The sequence below is a fragment of the Rattus rattus genome, chromosome 2, assembly GCF_011064425.1.
Source record: "Rattus rattus isolate New Zealand chromosome 2, Rrattus_CSIRO_v1, whole genome shotgun sequence".
Taxonomy (NCBI): Eukaryota; Metazoa; Chordata; class Mammalia; order Rodentia; family Muridae; genus Rattus; species Rattus rattus.
The window spans coordinates 98930371-98947993 of NC_046155.1; the positions used below are offsets into that span (position 1 = coordinate 98930371).

Consider the following 17623-nt stretch of genomic DNA (forward strand, 5'->3'; position numbering starts at 1 on the left):
TTTGTGCCATGGGCATCAGAATAGGGCATTAGATCCCCTGGAACTGGACTTATAGATGGTCGACTACCACCAAGTGAAGACTGGGAATTGAACCTGCTTTCCCAAAAGAGAACTGCTCTTAAGTGCTGAGCTGTCACTTGAGTTCCCAAGTCCAGTTACTTTAAATTTATCTTCTTATTTAATTTTGACTTCTTTAATGTCTACCTTTTTTCTAGTTTTTGCCTTTTAAAAGTCTTTATTATTTAACTAGGCACACAGTATTTTACACTGTTTGTGTCACAGGAGATACCATTGAAAGGGAAAGAGAAAATTTTGTTTCTTTACTTTAATATATTACTTCCATATTAGAAGAATTATGTTCCCTTGGAAATCATATTTATTGGTCTCTGGCTGTCTGTGGTACCAGAACAAACCATTTTGTAGTAAGTTTAGGCATGGTTATGTTTCCATCAACATAAAATTCATTTCATAAAATTGTTGTGGGGACAGATAAAAACCATTCTGACTGAGGAACATTAAGATACTCAGACTAAGATTTGTATTCAGATATTTGAATATTCTGGTAAAAAATATACATCTAAAAATCCCCATTGTCTTGTTTATAAAATAAGAAAAAATCAGTATGAGAATGAGTTATCTTTCACTAATGAGAAGAGAATTGATCACATAAAGGGCCTGAAGGAATTAGTCTCCAACACAAAGCGAGCTTGCTTAGCACATGGAAACAGTTAACATTGGACATGTTCATTCTTGCTTGGCTAAAGTGTAGTTTTGTCTGTAATTATTATTCCTTTCACATTCATAAATCCTTTTTGGTTTTTTTTTTTTTGTTTTTTTTTTTGTTTTTTTTTTTTTTTTTGGGGCTGGGGATCGAATAAATCCTGTTTGTTATCCTAAACTGCTGGCTACACCAAACTATTACTACTTGCTAACTTTTGTTTTGTTTTATAGGCAACAATTGGCATTGACTTCTTATCAAAAACAATGTACTTGGAGGATCGAACCGTGAGTAATGTTTTCAGTGTGCAGTTTTCTGCCACACTTCAGGCTAGAAAACTAGGATCATAGTCAGTAATTGTCACCATGAGAAGTGCTTGGCAAAATGACCAAAATCACATCTTGAAAAAAAATTACTATGGAGTTGTTTTTTGTCACTCTGATTTATTATTTCCACTTGACGTCCAAAGCAAGAAAGTCAGAACTAGTTTGTAAATTCCTGATGTCTTTAGGCTTATTTTGCCATCTTGATTTAGAAAAAGAACGATAGATAGATTTAGAAGAGAATTAAAGGAATTTTCATGAAGAAATTTTAGCTTTTGAACACTAGTCAAATCATTCAGAAAGATGTTTTAGTATGTGAACTTAAAGACTTTCTTTGTCAGAATAGAATGTGTAGCAGAGTGATTAAATAGGGAAATTTCTGCCATTTTTAATTTTGAAAAAAATTTATATTTTAGTCCAGACTACTCCTTGAAGAGATATTATTATCACTTAAACAGTGAATAATTTAATGCACCCAAAGTAAAATATCTCTTAATATTTTCTCTTATTTCTGAAGCGTGTGATTTTTATTTATTTATTTATTTTTGTGGATGCTTTCATATGTAATATATCTTTTCTTAAAACCTATACTTGGAAACTGTTTTGTATGGCTAAGAAAACTTATTTTTAGGATTTTCTATAATAGGGATGTGGCAGAAAAAAAGGAAGACATTTTTATGTAAGATTGCAAAAATTTATTCTCTTTTTTCTTTCCCCTCCCCCATTATTTACAATGTTCTGGGGACAAATGTGCAGGCGAAACAAAACACAGTAATCACAAAGCCATGTTCCCTTCCGAGAGACTGTCTTCTGATAGCTTAAGGTTTTCATTGGCATTTATCTTCATTCTCTCTTTTATGCTCAATGTTTGAACACCAACCTTTTACTTCTGATCATTTGGAAGACACTGGTATTCAGACTTACTGGGAGGGAAGGGGAAGGCCTTACTTACTATTTTATGAAATCGTTTGCAAATTACTTTCAGTGATTGTACCTTCAGAACAAGAAAGTTTGTAGTACTGCTCCCTTTTCAGAAAAGAGGTTTTAATGTTTTCATTCCTCCACACTAAACCTCTACATGAGTTGTCTACCACTCATGTTAGCCCCCTTCCCCCAAAAAAACCACTTCTTTTTTAAATATCATTTTTGGAGTTTTTGTTTTGTTTTTTTTATTTACTTTTTCCCGTCCCACAGATCAGGCTGCAGCTGTGGGACACTGCGGGTCAGGAACGTTTCCGTAGCCTCATTCCCAGTTACATCCGTGACTCTGCTGCAGCCGTAGTAGTTTACGATATCACAAGTAGGTATACTGCAATGGGCTGACCTTTCTTACTTTCTCTCGCTTGTTTGACTGATTTTGTTGTTAGGTGCGATTGCAATTATGGGACACAGCAGGTCAAGAGCGGTTCAGGAGCTTGATTCCTAGCTACATTCGTGACTCCACTGTGGCAGTTGTTGTTTATGATATCACAAGTGAGTGGGGGGATTATGCATTTCTAATCTTCTTTCAACCTTTAGCCTAGCTGCATGCATGTTTTGTCTTGTGCTTGTTTTCCTTACTGGCATGAAAAACATTTTATCACAGCAAACTTTATCACAGAATAGCAAAGTCAGAAATCCATGCCTCCATGTTTCAAGGATTTCATAGTATCCTCTTATCCATAAACTATCCCATAATTATAGTTAAAAATTATTATTCATTAGTTTATCTCAGATTTCAAAGATATTCTGTATTTAAACCTGTTGCCAAGTTTTCCCGATCCTTCATGACTTCTGTTGAGGCTTATAAAAGTTTCTGATAGCTAGCATTTTCTCTGCTTCCGTCTCCCAGTCTTTCTCTTACATAGAGAAAAACAGAAGCATAATGTATATTTTCTGTTAGCCATTTTTGCTTGAATATGTGCATTTTGTGAATGATTTTTCTTTATTGGTCACAAATTACACTTTCATTTTTCTCCAAGAAGAAAATTTAATGGGAAATGAAAGAATATTTTTCTTTTCTTCAAAACCTGAATGCCGTAAGTCTTTTAAGTAACTATAAATTCCCATGGAGCATTGGTGACTGCTCTCTGATTGAAATTATCTTTGTAATTGTTTTAGTACACTTGTAAGGCAATATTTAACATTGTTCCATAAACTAGTACATAATTTATAGGAAAACTAAGATTATATAGCATCCTAGACTCCTGTAAAAATATCACATATAAGCAACTCATTTGAACTAGTCATAATATTAATAGACATTTTTGTATGCTCAGTCAGAAGTCTTACTAAACAGTAATTTACAGTGGCAAAATTAGATTACATTCTGAAATGTATTTTTCTTTTTTTTTTTTTTTTTTACATTTTTGGGTATGTGCTTTATGCAGTCTTCTCTTGCAGCTTTATTTTAGGTTGCTACTTGTTTTAAAAAGAAATTAATGTTCGTTATAATGCATTTACCAGTTTTGCTGCTTTAAAGTGTTTGTGTTTACTTTAACCAAAGCAAGTGAAGCTTATCATGTTTTCCTTTTAAAATTCCACAAATGTGGTTAAAATACTACCAAATTTGTTAACTTTAGCGCAAAAAAAAAAAAAATTAAAGTATTCTAGCTAGAATCAATACTTACAAAGGATGAAGTCAGTTAGAACTAAGCCTGGCACATCAAACTAATTGAGTTAAAGTCACTTCTCGTGGATTCTAATACAAAGCCAGAGCCAGGCCTGGTGGCACATACCTTTAACTCCAGAAAGAGGCAGTAGAGGCAGAAGAAAGGACTAAGATAAGGTTAAAGTGACCACAAACTGAGTAAGCAATGCAAGCACAGTGGTGTTGGAAGCTCTAGAAAGGCTTTATGGATTTTCTGAATGTGTTGGGATTTCCTGGCTGACATACTTTTGAAATGCTTTCTTTGTCATGTTTGGTATATATTAGTATAAATGATCAAAAAAAAGCATTGTGGCAATATAACACCATATTATCTGCTGTAACTGTCCTTAAATATCAGAAAACTTTTTATTTTTATAATTATGTCGTGCTTTACAATAGTTTGGTCATTGTTTAAAAAAAAAAAAAAAAAAACTTTTCTCCATAATGAACTTTGAGGATTTTATTTTCCTCAGACTGGTTTAAATCACTGACAGTTGCAATAAGATAAAATGGAGTTATGTTGTAGGCACATTAAAAATGGGTCTTAATGTGCTATCCCCCTTCCCTCTTTCAGGGTATTTGTGGGACGTGTCCTTCACTGGGGGAGGCATTTTCAGTAACACTAATTAATCCCTTTGTCCACTCTCAATGCCAGATGTTAACTCATTCCAGCAGACTACAAAATGGATTGATGATGTCAGAACAGAAAGAGGAAGTGATGTCATCATCATGCTAGTAGGAAATAAAACAGATCTTGCTGATAAGAGGTATGAAATAACTCTGAATGCCTAGCTTCTTTGTTAAACAACATGTTTGTTTACAAAAAATGCTTTGAAAAGGAGGGGTTTCCTTTTTTTAGGGAGGTATCTGAAATATAAGTTTAGAAATTAAGCTTCTTTTATGTAAGCCCATGAACAACTCCTTTAAGGTTTATAATAGGGGTTGGGGATTTAGCTCAGTGGTAGAGCGCTTGCCTAGGAAGCGCAAGGCCCTGGGTTCGATCCCCAGCTCCGAAAAAAAGAACCAAAAAAAAAAAAGGTTTATAATAAGTGGAACAGATTACCCCAAATAACTACATTTAGAAAATATTTTTAATGATTAGACACACATATTTGTAGTCCTCTAATAAACAGTCACATAATTTCATTATAATTCAGCAATGTGATCTGTGTGTGTTCATGTAGTTTTTGATTGTGTGGTTGTTCCAGATTTAGCTAAGTATGAATAGATTAATTGTCATACCTTAGTCAAATAAGCAAAGCTCATTCAAGTCAGAAGATGCAGAGTGTATTAACATTCACTGTGGATTCCATGTGAATGCCTTTCAGCATTCGTAAGTGGTGTTTGCATATGCTTTCTGGTTCAGTCTTGACCACACTGTTTAATTAGTAAGTAAAGCTTTTACCATTTATTACTTATTCATTCATGAGTTGGATATTGAAATTCAGGTGATGAACTCATGCTATTAGCTAGAATGGTGGTGATATGGTAGTCTATTTGTAAAGAATTGTGGAGATATTAAGCCTACTTCTGCCAATGGCAGAAATAAAATTGAATGGGTAGTATAATTGAAAAGTAATCTTTGTCGTTTTGAGACAAGTAAGAGATTGGGATGTGGCTCAATGGTAGAAATCTTAAGATTTGTTTGTTTGGTGTGTCTGTCTGTGTCAGGGCTTGCCTAGAACTCATTCAAACCAGGCTGGCCTTGAACTCAAGATCATACTGCCTCTTACCCGAGATTTGGGGTTAGAGGGATTAGCCACTATATGCAGCTCAGTCACTAACATTTTAAAAGTAAAAAGGACGACAGACTGGTGATGGCTTGGGAGGTAAGGCACTTTGCATGAAACTGAAGGAGCTGGATTTGATCCCTGGGATCCATGAGATGAAAACTTGTACATGTGTGCCCATACATACATGAACAAATAAGTGTTTTGTTTTGTTTTTTTAAATCAAAAGATTGGGGCTGAGGGTTACTAACATGCACAAGGCCCTGCCTAGCATTGCTTAAAACCTGGAATAATGATGTATGTTTGTGGTCCCAGCATTGGAGAAGTGAAGGCAGGAAAATGAGAAATTTTAAATCATCTTGGGCTAGCAAGTTCTAAACCAGCCAGGGATGTGTGAGGTTGTGCCTCAAAACAAAAACATCCAATGGATTCAGCCAAGTACAAACACATTAATAAAATAAATCTTAGTTTTATGGGGCTTGGGAGATGGTTCAGTGAAGAAGAGGAGTTGCTGAGGACCTGAGTTCGGATTGCTAATGTATAAAAAGCTTAGTATGGCCCTTGTTTGTAACTCCAGTGTTACAAGACAAGACAAGAGGGTTGCTGGGACTGCCAGGCTACTAGGCAGAGAACTGTATATAGATAGAGAAGCATACCTTGTTCTTTTCAGTTCTTGGTATACATTCACCCTGGCACAGTCACCAGCAGACACACACACACACACACACACACACACACACACACACACACACACACACACACACACACACACACACACGGCCGGGGTGGGGGGGATTGTTAAGATGGGGGTTGACAATGTAGCTAAGTTCTTTGAGGGCTACTGGGTTCTGTCAAAGGCACTGCATAAAAAAATTTGCACAGTAGTGTGTTTGTATAATTCCAGTACTTTGGAAAGTTGAGACAAGGAGATCAGAAGTTCAAAGTCATCCTGGGCTACATAAGACCCTGTCTACCCTCCTCCCTCCTCCCTTTTCCTTCCTTCCTTCCTTCCTTCCTTCCTTCCTTCCTTCCTTCCTTCCTTCCTTCCTTCCTTCCTATCCATCTCTCTCTCTCTCTCTCTCTCTCTCTCTCTCTCTCTCTCTCTCTCTCTCTCTCTTGGCCTTTTTCAAGACAGTTTCTTTGTGTAGCTCTGGCTGTCCTGAAACTCTCTAGAACAAGCTGACTTCAAACTCAGTGATCCTCCTGCCTCCGCCTCCTGAATGCTGGTTTTAAAGGCATGTTGCTGCCTAAAATTCTTTTTACACACACGTACACACGTAATTTGATTAGGGAGCTGGAAGTTCAGTGGTTAAGAGTTCTGACTGCTCTTCCAGAGGACCTGGGTTTAGCATCCACATGGCTCATGACTGTCTGTAACTCTAGTTACAAGTGTTCCAAAGCCCTCTTCTGAAAATCTCTGTGTATACTAGGCATCCATGCAGGCAGAACACTATACACATGAAATAAATGAAAGTTGTTTTTTTTTTAAAGTCAGTAAGCTGTATATGCTCATTAATAGAGCCCCTGCCTAGCATGTGTAAGACCCTAAGTTCAGTTCCCAGTACTAGGGAAGAGAAATAAATACAATATATGCATAGACACAGACATGTACAGTTCTTGAGTGCTACACACAGTTATATTTTCAAACTAATGGCAGTTTCTATAGCCAGCACCAGTAGAACTTTGTTCATAGTTTTATTATTTCATTTTTCAAAAATAAGAATTTGTCTTTTCAATTTTTTTTTCTATAGGCAAGTGTCAATTGAGGAGGGAGAGAGGAAAGCCAAAGAGCTGAATGTTATGTTTATTGAAACCAGTGCAAAAGCAGGATACAATGTAAAGCAGGTAAGTGTTCTTTGAGTATGAATGTTCTTAACTAATGAAAATGTGAAATAATTGTGAATAAGCTCTTTTTTTGTGTAAAGGCTTCTTTCAGTTAGCAACAGCAACTAAAATTCATGACCTAAAAATGTATTTTCAGAGAGTAAGAAAAAATACCTGTGGCATAGTTTTTGTAAAAAGAAAATACTTACCAAACTGTTGAGATTACACAGAGGATAACAAATTCATTATGATTGCAATATTTCTGAGTATAAACTTTTGAACTTCCATATTCTCATTACATCCCTGTCTTATTGTCTTAAAAGGTAGGTTTTCTTCATTTCATTATTTGGTAGTCAAGACTAATACAGGAAAATAATAATACTTGCTTTCTATAAAGTATATTCTGGCAGGCATGGTAGTACACACCTTTAAACCCAGCACATAGAAAGCACAAAGCAAGTTTCAGGACAATCAGGGTACACAAAGAAACCTGTCTCAGAAAAGGGAGGGAGGGGGAAGGAGGGAAGGGAAATACATTCTATTTAAACTTTACAAAAGGAGAGGGATTTTTCCTTTGCTTTTGTCTGGTGGGTGGGGATGCTGTGAGAGGGCAGGCAATAAGACCACCTCATATTATCAAGCTGTTTTTCTATAAGATGGTTCTGCCAAAATCTTACTTGCCAAAGTTGAGGAATGGTTGAATTTATTAGAATTGCAGACCTTTTTTGTTTTGTTTTGTTTTTTATATTTGTTTTTCAAGGTAGAGTGTACTAATGAGGTTTGTTTCAACTTGACATGAACTAGAGTGATTTTGGAAACAGGAACCTCAATTGAGAAAATGTCCCATTAGATTGGCTTGTAGGCAAGCCTGTGATACATTTTCTTGATTGAAGCGAGAAGGTCCAAGTCACTGTGCATAGTGTCAACCCTGGGCTTGTGGGATCTGGATGCTATAGGAAAATAGACAAGCCGAGCAAACTATGAGGAGTAATCTAGTAAACAGTCCCACCCCTCCGTGACCTCTGCATCAGCTCCTGCCTCCAGGTCTCTGCTCTAAGTAGTTTATGGTCATGGTGTTTATCACAGCAATGTAAGGCATAGGATATCACTCTCTAGGGTCCCTAGGTGCTGAAATTACAGGCTTAGGTCACCACAATACATTAAAAAGTTTTTATGTGGGGTTGGGGATTTAGCTCAGTGGTAGAGCGCTTGGGTTTGGTCCCCAGCTCCGAAAAAAAAGGAAAAAAAAAAGTTTTTATGTGTATGAATGTTGTGCCTGGTGCCCAAAAAGGCCAGAAGAATGTCCAGTCCCTAGAATTGGAGTCACTGGTAGTTGTGAACCACAGTACAGGTGCTAGGAACCAAGCCTGAGTTCTCTGCAAGAGTAATGAGTATGTTCAGCTGTTGAGCATCTCTAGCCTGATATCACATCTTTCTTTATACATCCTTTCTATTTGGTACACTTTTCAAAATAACACTCATTTATTGGATGAATAGGCCTACCACTTTTGAGTGTCCTGTATCCTAGGCTGACTTCAACATCATTATATAGCTGGCAGTATCCTTGAACTCCTAATCTACAGCCTTGACTTCCCAAGCGTTGAAATTATGAAGTGCACCATTATACCTAGACATTTAAATATATACTTTTTGTTGTCGCCCAACATCATGTTCTATTTTCAGTTTTTTAATTTTTTTATTTACTTGATTTTTGGAGATAAGGTTTCTCTGTGTGTCCCTGTCTGCCTTAGAACACTCACTTTCTAGACCAGGTTGGCTTCAAACTCAAGAGATCCATCTGCTTCTGCCTCCCAAGTGCAGGGATTAAGGACACTTGGCCTCTTTTTTTTTGTTTTGTGTTTTAGTTTTGTTTTTGTTTTTAATGTGTTTTATATATTTTATATGTAAGTGTTCTGTCTGCATGTATACCTGCCAGAAGAGTTCATCAGATCTCATTTTAGAGTTATTTTGTCCAGGATGATAGATAAGGATCTAGTTTTACCTACTTAAAGATAGCCAGTTTTCAGTACCATTTGTTGATGGTGATGTCTTTTCTCTAATGTATGTTTTTAGCATGTGCTAAAAATACGGTAACTATAATTGTGTGGCCTTCCATCTTGAATCTTCTATTCCATTGTTTGTTTTTATAGCGGTGTTGGGCTGTTTTTTCATTGCTCGGGTTGTCTGTAAATAGAGACACATTAACTTTTCCTATTCGTATCTCTTTTATTTGTTTCTCTCGTCCTGTTGCTGTAGCTAAGATTCCAGTACTATATTGCATAAGAGTGGAAATAGTGATTGTCTTTGTTTTTTACCTGAATTTTAGTAGAAATGCTTTGAACTTTTCTCCTTTAATATAATGCTGGACAAAAATTTGTATATGTACTCTAGACATATGCTAGAATGTTCTTTCTATTCCAAGGGATGTTGGATTTATGTGTTCTTGGAATTTGGTTAACCAGTATTTTATGTCCATATTCATGAAGAAGCAAGAGTTAAGTGTGTGCATGTTTGCATATTTGATTTTTTAAAAAAAGATGTTTTTATTTATTTATATAAGTACACTGTAGCTGTCTTCAGACACACCAGAAGAGGGCACCAGATCCCCTTACAGATGGTTGTGAGCCACCATGTGGTTGCTGGGATTTGAACTCAGGACCTCTGGAAGAGCAGTCAGTGTTCTTAACCACTGAGCCATCTCTCCAACCCATATTTGATTTTTTTTTTAAAGATTTATTTATTTTATGTATATGAGTACATTGTCCCTGTCTTCATGCACACTAAAAGAGGGCATTGGATCCCATTACAGATGGTTGTGAGCCACCATGTGGTTGCTGGGATTTGAACTCAGGACCTCTGGAAGAGCAGTCAGTGCCCTTAACCACTGAGCCATCTCTCCAGCCCCCATATTTGATTTTTATAAAAAGAATTTGGTAATGTTCTTTTTTATTGAACGGTTTCAGAAGCATTAGTGTTAGTTCTTTTGCATGTCTGGTAAAATTTACCAGTGAATCCTTCTGCGACTAGACTCCAGTTGGGAGATTTTTCTTCTTCTTATTCGATTGTAATAACATCATTTCTTCCTCTCTCCTACCTCTTCCACTTTCCACCCTGGCCCCCAAATTCACAGCCTCCTATTACTTAACCATTGTAATTTGTGCGCGTGCGTGTGTGCGTGCGTGTGTGTGTGTGTGTGTGTGTGTGTGTGTGTGTTGCCTGTTACGTGTGTTGTGTGTGGCACGTGCGGCACACACTCACATACATTACTATCTTAGTTACTGTTCTGTTGCTATAAAGAGACACCATGACCAGTGCAACTTACAAAAGAAAGCATATGCTGGGCAGTGGTAGTGCACAATTTTAATTCCCACACTTAGGGGGCGTGGCCAGAGGCAGGCAGATCTCTGAGGCCAATCTAGTTTACATAGTTCTAAGACAGCCAGAGCTACAAAGAGAAACCCTATTTTGAAAAACAGGGGGTGACACTTAATTAGAGGCTTGCTTATGGTTTCAAAGGTTAAGTCCATGACATTCATGTCATGGAGCATCGTGCCAGAGAAGTAGCTAAGAGTTTACTTATGTCTGATCCTCAGGTTGGATGGGGAGAGGTAGAGCTACCTGGGGATGTCTGGGCTTTTGAAACCTCAAAGCCCACCTCTAGTGACACACTTCCTCCAACAAGACCCCAACCCTTATTCCTCTTCAAACAGTTTCTAAGCACTCAAATATATCATTCAAACCACCACACGTACAAACACCTAAATATATAAGTACAATTTAAGGAGTCCATTGAATGTTGCTTGCACGTATGACTCTAGGGCTGACTATGGAGTATTGAAAAACCTATTGGGGGCTACTCTCTGGGGAAGACTAGTTATCCCTCTCAGAAATTATTAATTGCTTATAGCTCTTCTAGGAGCGGGGCCTGTGGTGTCAACCCTTGTGGGGGTTGCTTGGGCCTTGTTTAGGTAGCCTAGTTGGGAGACTCCATGACTGCTTCAATCTCATTACTTGATATGGATCTATTTAAATTGTTTATTTCGTTTTGGTAAATTGATAGATTGTATGCCTCTAGAAATTTACTCATTTCTTTTAGATCTTTTTTTTGTAGTGGAATATATGATTTTTTAAGAGAAAACATAATAATTTTTTGAGTTTCATTGGCATTTGTTGTAATACTCCCTTCCCTAATTTTATTAATGTGGATCTTCGTCCTGTGGGTCAATTTGGCTGAAGGTTGGTCTATCTTTTCAAAGAGCCAACTCTGTTTTAATGATTCTTTATTTTGCTTGTTGTTGGTCTTGTTTCATTAATCTCTGCCCTGATCTTAGTGAGTGATTTCTTTCCTTCTCTGATGGAGAGTTTGGTTTCTTGTCTTCTTTAAGGCCCTGATCATTGATTGTTTTTTTGATATCTCTGATGGTTTCTTTTTTTTTTTTCTTTTTCTTTTTTTGCTGGGGACCGAACCCAGGGCCTTGAGCTTGCTAGACAAGCGCTCTACCACTGAGCTAAATCCCCAACCCCGCATCTCTCTGGTTTCTTAATGTAGGCACTTAGAGGTATAAACTTCCTTCTTACAGCTACTTTCATTGTATCTCAGGGTTTGATACGTTGTGTTTTCATTTGATTCCAGGAATGATTTTTATTTATTGCTTGATTTCTTCAAGGACCCACTCATTGTTCAGTTGTATTGTTGCATTTCCATGAGTTTGTGTGTGGCCATTGTTTCTATTGTGGTTTCCTTCAAGCCCAAATATTCTATCCTGTCTTTGATGAAACTTTCCACAGAGCTCTTAATTTGACTTTTACTACATTTTTCTAGCATTTCACATTGATTTTCCTTCAGTTTTTTTGTTGAATCCTTCTTTTATATCAGGTATCACCTTACCTATTCTGTTCAGCTATTTGCATCTTGAACATATCTTACATTGAGTTCTCTGGGATTTTTTCTATTTCACTATATGCCATTACCATAGGGTTAATAATTTTTAGAGTAGTTTATATTTTTTGGGTTCTTGTGGTTTTACTGCATTAGGGATTGTATATATGGTGTTATTTTGTTGATTGGGTTTGTTTTCCAAATTCTTTCATTTGAAGTACTTGCAGTATTCACATGGGTCTTGGATGTGCTGGAATTGAGAGTAGTCCATGAGGTCATGATGCCTGGTGTAAGCTCTCTGTTGTTCCCTGAGTAGGATATTGCTTGAGAGAGCGACTACAGCTGTTTGATTACACCACTGTGCAGAATTCACACTATCCAATTCATAGTCATTGACTTCAGTAACTATTGAGGATAAACAGCCACGGATAGTATGGTGTAGACCTTGATTTTAGTAAGATTAGGGGTGGGAATGGTAGAGGACAGGTAAGAATAAGGCCTATATGTTAGATCAATTTGTGGTTGAGGGGTAGGTAAATTGTTTGGTAGCAGAACAGTTCTCATGCATCCTTGCATCTATAGTATGTGTGAAGAGCAACATTTCCCTTGCCGTCTTCCTGTTTTACTATATGTAGTTTCAGATATATTAAACATTTTATGTTTTGGTGTGCTAATGTTGGATGTATACATTATTATAGTTCTACTTTTAGATTGACTTCTTATCACTGCATAGTAGCTATAAGAGGACAGTAACAAATCCTTACTATCAGTTGTCTTGAGGTCTCAGTTTGCTTTCTGATTCTGTCATCTGAGGAATAGCCTCTTTGCCATCCTATGGTCATCAGCCTAATGCCTTCTCTTCTCACAGCTTTTCCGGCGTGTCGCTGCAGCTTTACCTGGAATGGAAAGCACACAGGACAGAAGCAGAGAAGACAGTATCCTTTCTGCTTTTTAAGAAAATTTTATTTTCTAGCCAAGCATGGTGGCACATGTTTTTAACTCAGCACTGGGAAAGCAGAAGCGGGCAGATCTCTAAATTTGAGGTGAGGTTGGTCTGCACAGTGAATTCTAGGACAGCCAGGTCTATATAGAAAGACCTCTCAAAAAAATAAAAACAAAAAATCCTGACAAACATTTACAGTTATTACTATTCTTTGGAGACATACTTGAGTGGCTTATTAGTTACTTGTGGGACAGAACACCTGACAAAAGCAGCCGAGAGCGGAAAGGTTTTAACTCACTCAGGATCATGAGGCAGCTAGTCACATTGCTTCTGCAGTCAGGAAGCAAAGGTGAATGCTGGTGTTCTGCTGTTTTTCTTCTTACTTAGTCCAGGACCCCAGCCCATGAAATGATGTCACCCATATCCAGTGTGGATCTTCCCACCACGGGTATCTCTGGAAATGCTCTCAAGCACTCAGAAGTTTATTTCCTGGATGTTATGAATTTAGTCAAGTTGCCAACCAAGATTAACTATCATAGTTGGCTATTACCTTGAATGTACAGACTGGCATCTTGGGTGCACATAAACTCAGGATTTCTGTACATATCAGGCCTGGTTATCTAGATGGACCTGGCTTCTTATTATAGTTCAGATGTTTTTGCTCGCTCCCCTGCCCCTTTTTTCTGTGAGGATGTGGCAGGGTAGGGTTTGTTTGTCTAGTTTGTCTTTTGTCTTGAAACAGTCTTGATTTCAGGCTGGCCCCAAACATCTTCACCGTCTGAGTACAAAGATTACATGTACCAGAAAAATATATTCTTCATGTAGTATTGGGGGTTTTACCCAGGGTGACTTGCCTGCAAAGCAAAACACATTGCCAACTAGGCTCAGCTTTAAGTCTCCTGCACTTTTTCCTGTACACGCATGCCCACAAAAGCCAGAAGATGTCATTAAATCCCCTGGAGCTGGAGTTTCAGATAGTTGTGAGCCATCTAGTGTGACTACTTGGAACTGAACTCAGATCCTCTGAAGAGCACCAAGCACCCTTAGCTGCTGAAACATTACCTAGCTTCCTCACTTGATGCTTAATAGGCGAAAAAACTTAAAATTCCCTGTTTCCTGAAGTTGCACTTTGTATCCCGGATTTTTGCAGACTTGGCACAAGATATAATTCAGAATGGAATTGTATCATAGCTTCTTATTTTAGAAACAAGATATAATGAAACTCATCTAATGATTTCTAAGAATGTTAATTGGATGTTTTCATTATATTTACCTTCTGTTTTCTCTTACAAAGACATATTTATTAAGCTGAAAACTTCATGACACTGTCTATGTAATGATTCTTAGTTCTAAGTATTTATTACTTTTAATAACATAAGTTTACTGAATTGGAGGAACATTTTAGATTAAAATTTTCTTCTTATTTGAGTTATTTTGTAGGGCATGGTCAAACACTATAATTCTTTAAGAAATGTCACCTTCGGGTTGGGGATTTAGCTCAGTGGTAGAGCTAAGGCTCTGGGTTCGGTCCCCAGCTCCGAAAAAAAAGAAATGTCACCTTCATATAGTTTTGTTCATATAGAATAATTTTCTTAGAATAGATTCCCATGAATAGGGCTCATATTTCATTGAATTTTGCTGCATTATAAGAGATACACCTAGTGACATATGTATCTTTATCACAGCACTCCAGAGTCAGAGGCAGGTGGATCTCTGAGTTTGAGGCCAGCCTGGTCTACAGAGTGAGTTCAGGACAGCCAAGGCTGTTACACAGAAACACCCTGTCTTGGAAAACAGAGACAGACAGACAGACAGACACACACACACACACACACACACACACACACACACACACACAATGAATGAGAATGACTATGACTAAATAGGTTCTGAAATCAAGTAGAAGTATAAGAGGTTTGTCAGAGATGTCAGAATTCAACAGTTAGAATTGTACTTTTGTGTACAGCTCCTTAACTTTTGTTTCAGTGATTGACATAAAACTGGAAAAGCCTCAGGAGCAGCCAGTCAATGAAGGTGGCTGTTCCTGCTAATGCCCCTGGCATCCTTCAACCCTTCAACAGAAGCTCACTGCTTTGGCCCCATACTTTCATTGACTGCAGTGTGAATATTGGCTTGAACCTTTTCCCTTCAGTAATAACGTATTGCAATTCATCATTGCTGCCTGTTTCGTGGAGATGATCTATTAGCTTCACAAGCACAAAAAAGTCAGTGTCTTCATTATTTATATTTTTTAAAAGCCAAACAATTCCAGCATACTCGTGATAACTTTGAGGATTAGATACATTTTCTTAACATTTTTTCCCTTTTTAATGTTATGATAATGTACTTTAAAATGATGAAAATCTCAGCAGTATGTGTGTGGCTTGTAAAGAGCAGTGTGTTCACAGCAGCATTTGCCTACCTTCTTGCTGTCTCCCAGCTTTTCTTGCCTCTTCCTTCTCCCCTTTCCTGTCCTTACCTTCCCCAAACAAACAAGAGATGGCAAACAGCAGTATAACCAAGCCCTTTGGAATTATCTGTAGTTTTACAGATACCTTTTAGCTCCTGGCCATGAGCCATAATGTCCAAAATTACTCTTGAGCACTGATATAAGTCACTTAGACCTTCTTTGAGGTCAGAACTCAGCTGTTGCTATCATGATGGGCAGTGCCTGAGTAAGGAAAGGGTTCTGGTATGTCTTCAAAATGAATCCTAACGAGTTTACTGAGTGCTTACAGGTAAAGGAACATAAACTATTATTTCTGATCAGAACAGGTACCCCTTTTACATGAGCTTTACTAGACTCTGGGAGAGAAAAAAGTAGCCAAGGACTTCTCAACTGTTTTTTAATACTTGTTTAGTCATGGTGAAATTGATAAAAGTTCTAGCAGTTCTCCCCAAATTTTTTAATTGTCAAAATACTGTCTTTTTTTTAGGAAAAAAAAATCAGCACCTTTTAAAGCAATAGATTTCACTTGGGTTTCTTTTCCAAAAAATGCTACATAGACAAGGCATTGTAAAAATCAGTTTCCTTTAAGAACCAGCAGAATAAAAATTTGACGTGAAGAAAACTTCTGTGTCTAGTAGAAATAATATCTAAAGTTTACCAACTATAGTACCCTCACAGAATAGCAAATACCCTTCTGCTCTGGATGTTGGTTCAGATTTGAATTTGGAAATAATTTCCTTGGAAGTCCCTGTGGCAGGTCAGAAAAAGCATGCATTAAGAGGGAAAGGAAAGAATGGAAATAAAAGTTACTATAATTCAGATTTATGCCTTATTTTTTAGCATTTTTTTTAAATGTTGGGTCTTTCAAGCTGTTTTGCTTTTTATTAGATCTATATAAATAAGTTAACTAGCAATTTAGTTTTGTATTTAAGCTACAATTAATCTTCTTTGGTGATATTTATTTCTTTGCTTTTTTTTTAAACTTCAAATTTTTAGGTGTTTTGTTGAATATTTAGAGCTTCATCACCATGGCAATATGTATTTCCCTTGAAACATTGCAAACAAATATACTAGGAGTGCACCCTTTTAATCTTCACTAGTTATTGTGAGATTGCTGTGTAAGTTAATAAACACATTTGTAAATACATTATTTGCAGGGAAAAAAATCTGAGTTCTAGCTCAGAAGAAGCCTGCGGAGTTTATGTTGTAAGCATTACTTAACACAGTATAAAGATGAAAAGGTAACAAAAATAACTTCATACTTCCTCACCTCCTCATTGCAACAAAATCCCTAACTGGAAAGCCCGAGACTCCCCTCCCTGTCCTCCTCCACTTCTACGTACTGTCACCTTGTAACACTTGGAGAGCACTTGGATTATGGATCTGAATAGAGAAATACTTTCAGATAATCATTAGCCCACATACCCTGTAACTTATACTCAAACATGGGATAGAGTTGTAAAGTGCTTTTATAATACATATTATTGTTAAAAGCAAGGATTGACTCTTTTGTTTTATTTTGACATGGCATGTCCTGAAATAAATATCAATTCAATATGGCACATGGTTCACATTCTTTATTTGAAGGAATTGTGATTTCTGGAAAAGGGGGAGTGTTTGTCTTCCTGCTGTTGCATTTGATCCTTTTTATTTGTCTGGAAGTAACCAGCTTGCTGCTTTCTGTGCTGCTCTTTTTATTTGGCTTGGGATTCTTAAACTGAAGCAGTAAAACATGTTCATGGTCTAGATTTTTTTTTTAACACAATTTTGCTGCCAAGTATATATAAATAAAACACAAAAGAAAACAGGTATTGATTTGGTTTCCCATTCCTGCTGATGCTGCTTACTTATTATGCTTATGCTTCTCTCCTAGTGTGATAAAATGCACTTGAAATAAATTATATAAATAAATGACTGACAAGAACAAATGTGAACAAAAAAGAGGAAGTCAGAATTCTTTTCAAGGGTTGAGGGTGTGGAAGAGGGGTTGCAACTCAGACACAGCCCTTCCCAGGGTCATGCACCAGGTACGATATTTGGTCAGTGACGGACCATATATCAAATGAGGTTTTGCATAATTGCAATTGCGCTAAAAGTTAATAGTGATAACACAAAATCTCTCTCATCT

General features: G+C 37.1%; 1 protein-coding gene across 2 annotated transcripts in view; it reads left to right on the forward strand.

Moving 5' to 3' along the window:
- The window catches only part of Rab6a (RAB6A, member RAS oncogene family), a 37614-nt gene extending 21635 nt beyond the window's left edge, over positions 1 to 15979 (forward strand). Inside the window, exons 3-8 of one of the 2 annotated variants that reach the window (XM_032893057.1) lie at positions 952 to 1005; positions 2236 to 2341; positions 4326 to 4437; positions 7152 to 7245; positions 12972 to 13038; positions 15033 to 15979. In XM_032893057.1, the coding sequence (XP_032748948.1) occupies positions 952 to 1005; positions 2236 to 2341; positions 4326 to 4437; positions 7152 to 7245; positions 12972 to 13038; positions 15033 to 15097 (498 nt within the window). In that variant the 3' untranslated portion in view covers positions 15098 to 15979. Of the gene's footprint in view, positions 1 to 951; positions 1006 to 2235; positions 2342 to 2408; positions 2515 to 4325; positions 4438 to 7151; positions 7246 to 12971; positions 13039 to 15032 lie in introns of both variants that reach the window. The other variant, XM_032893055.1, reaches the window with a different exon arrangement.
- Positions 15980 to 17623: the final 1644 nt, after the last annotated feature.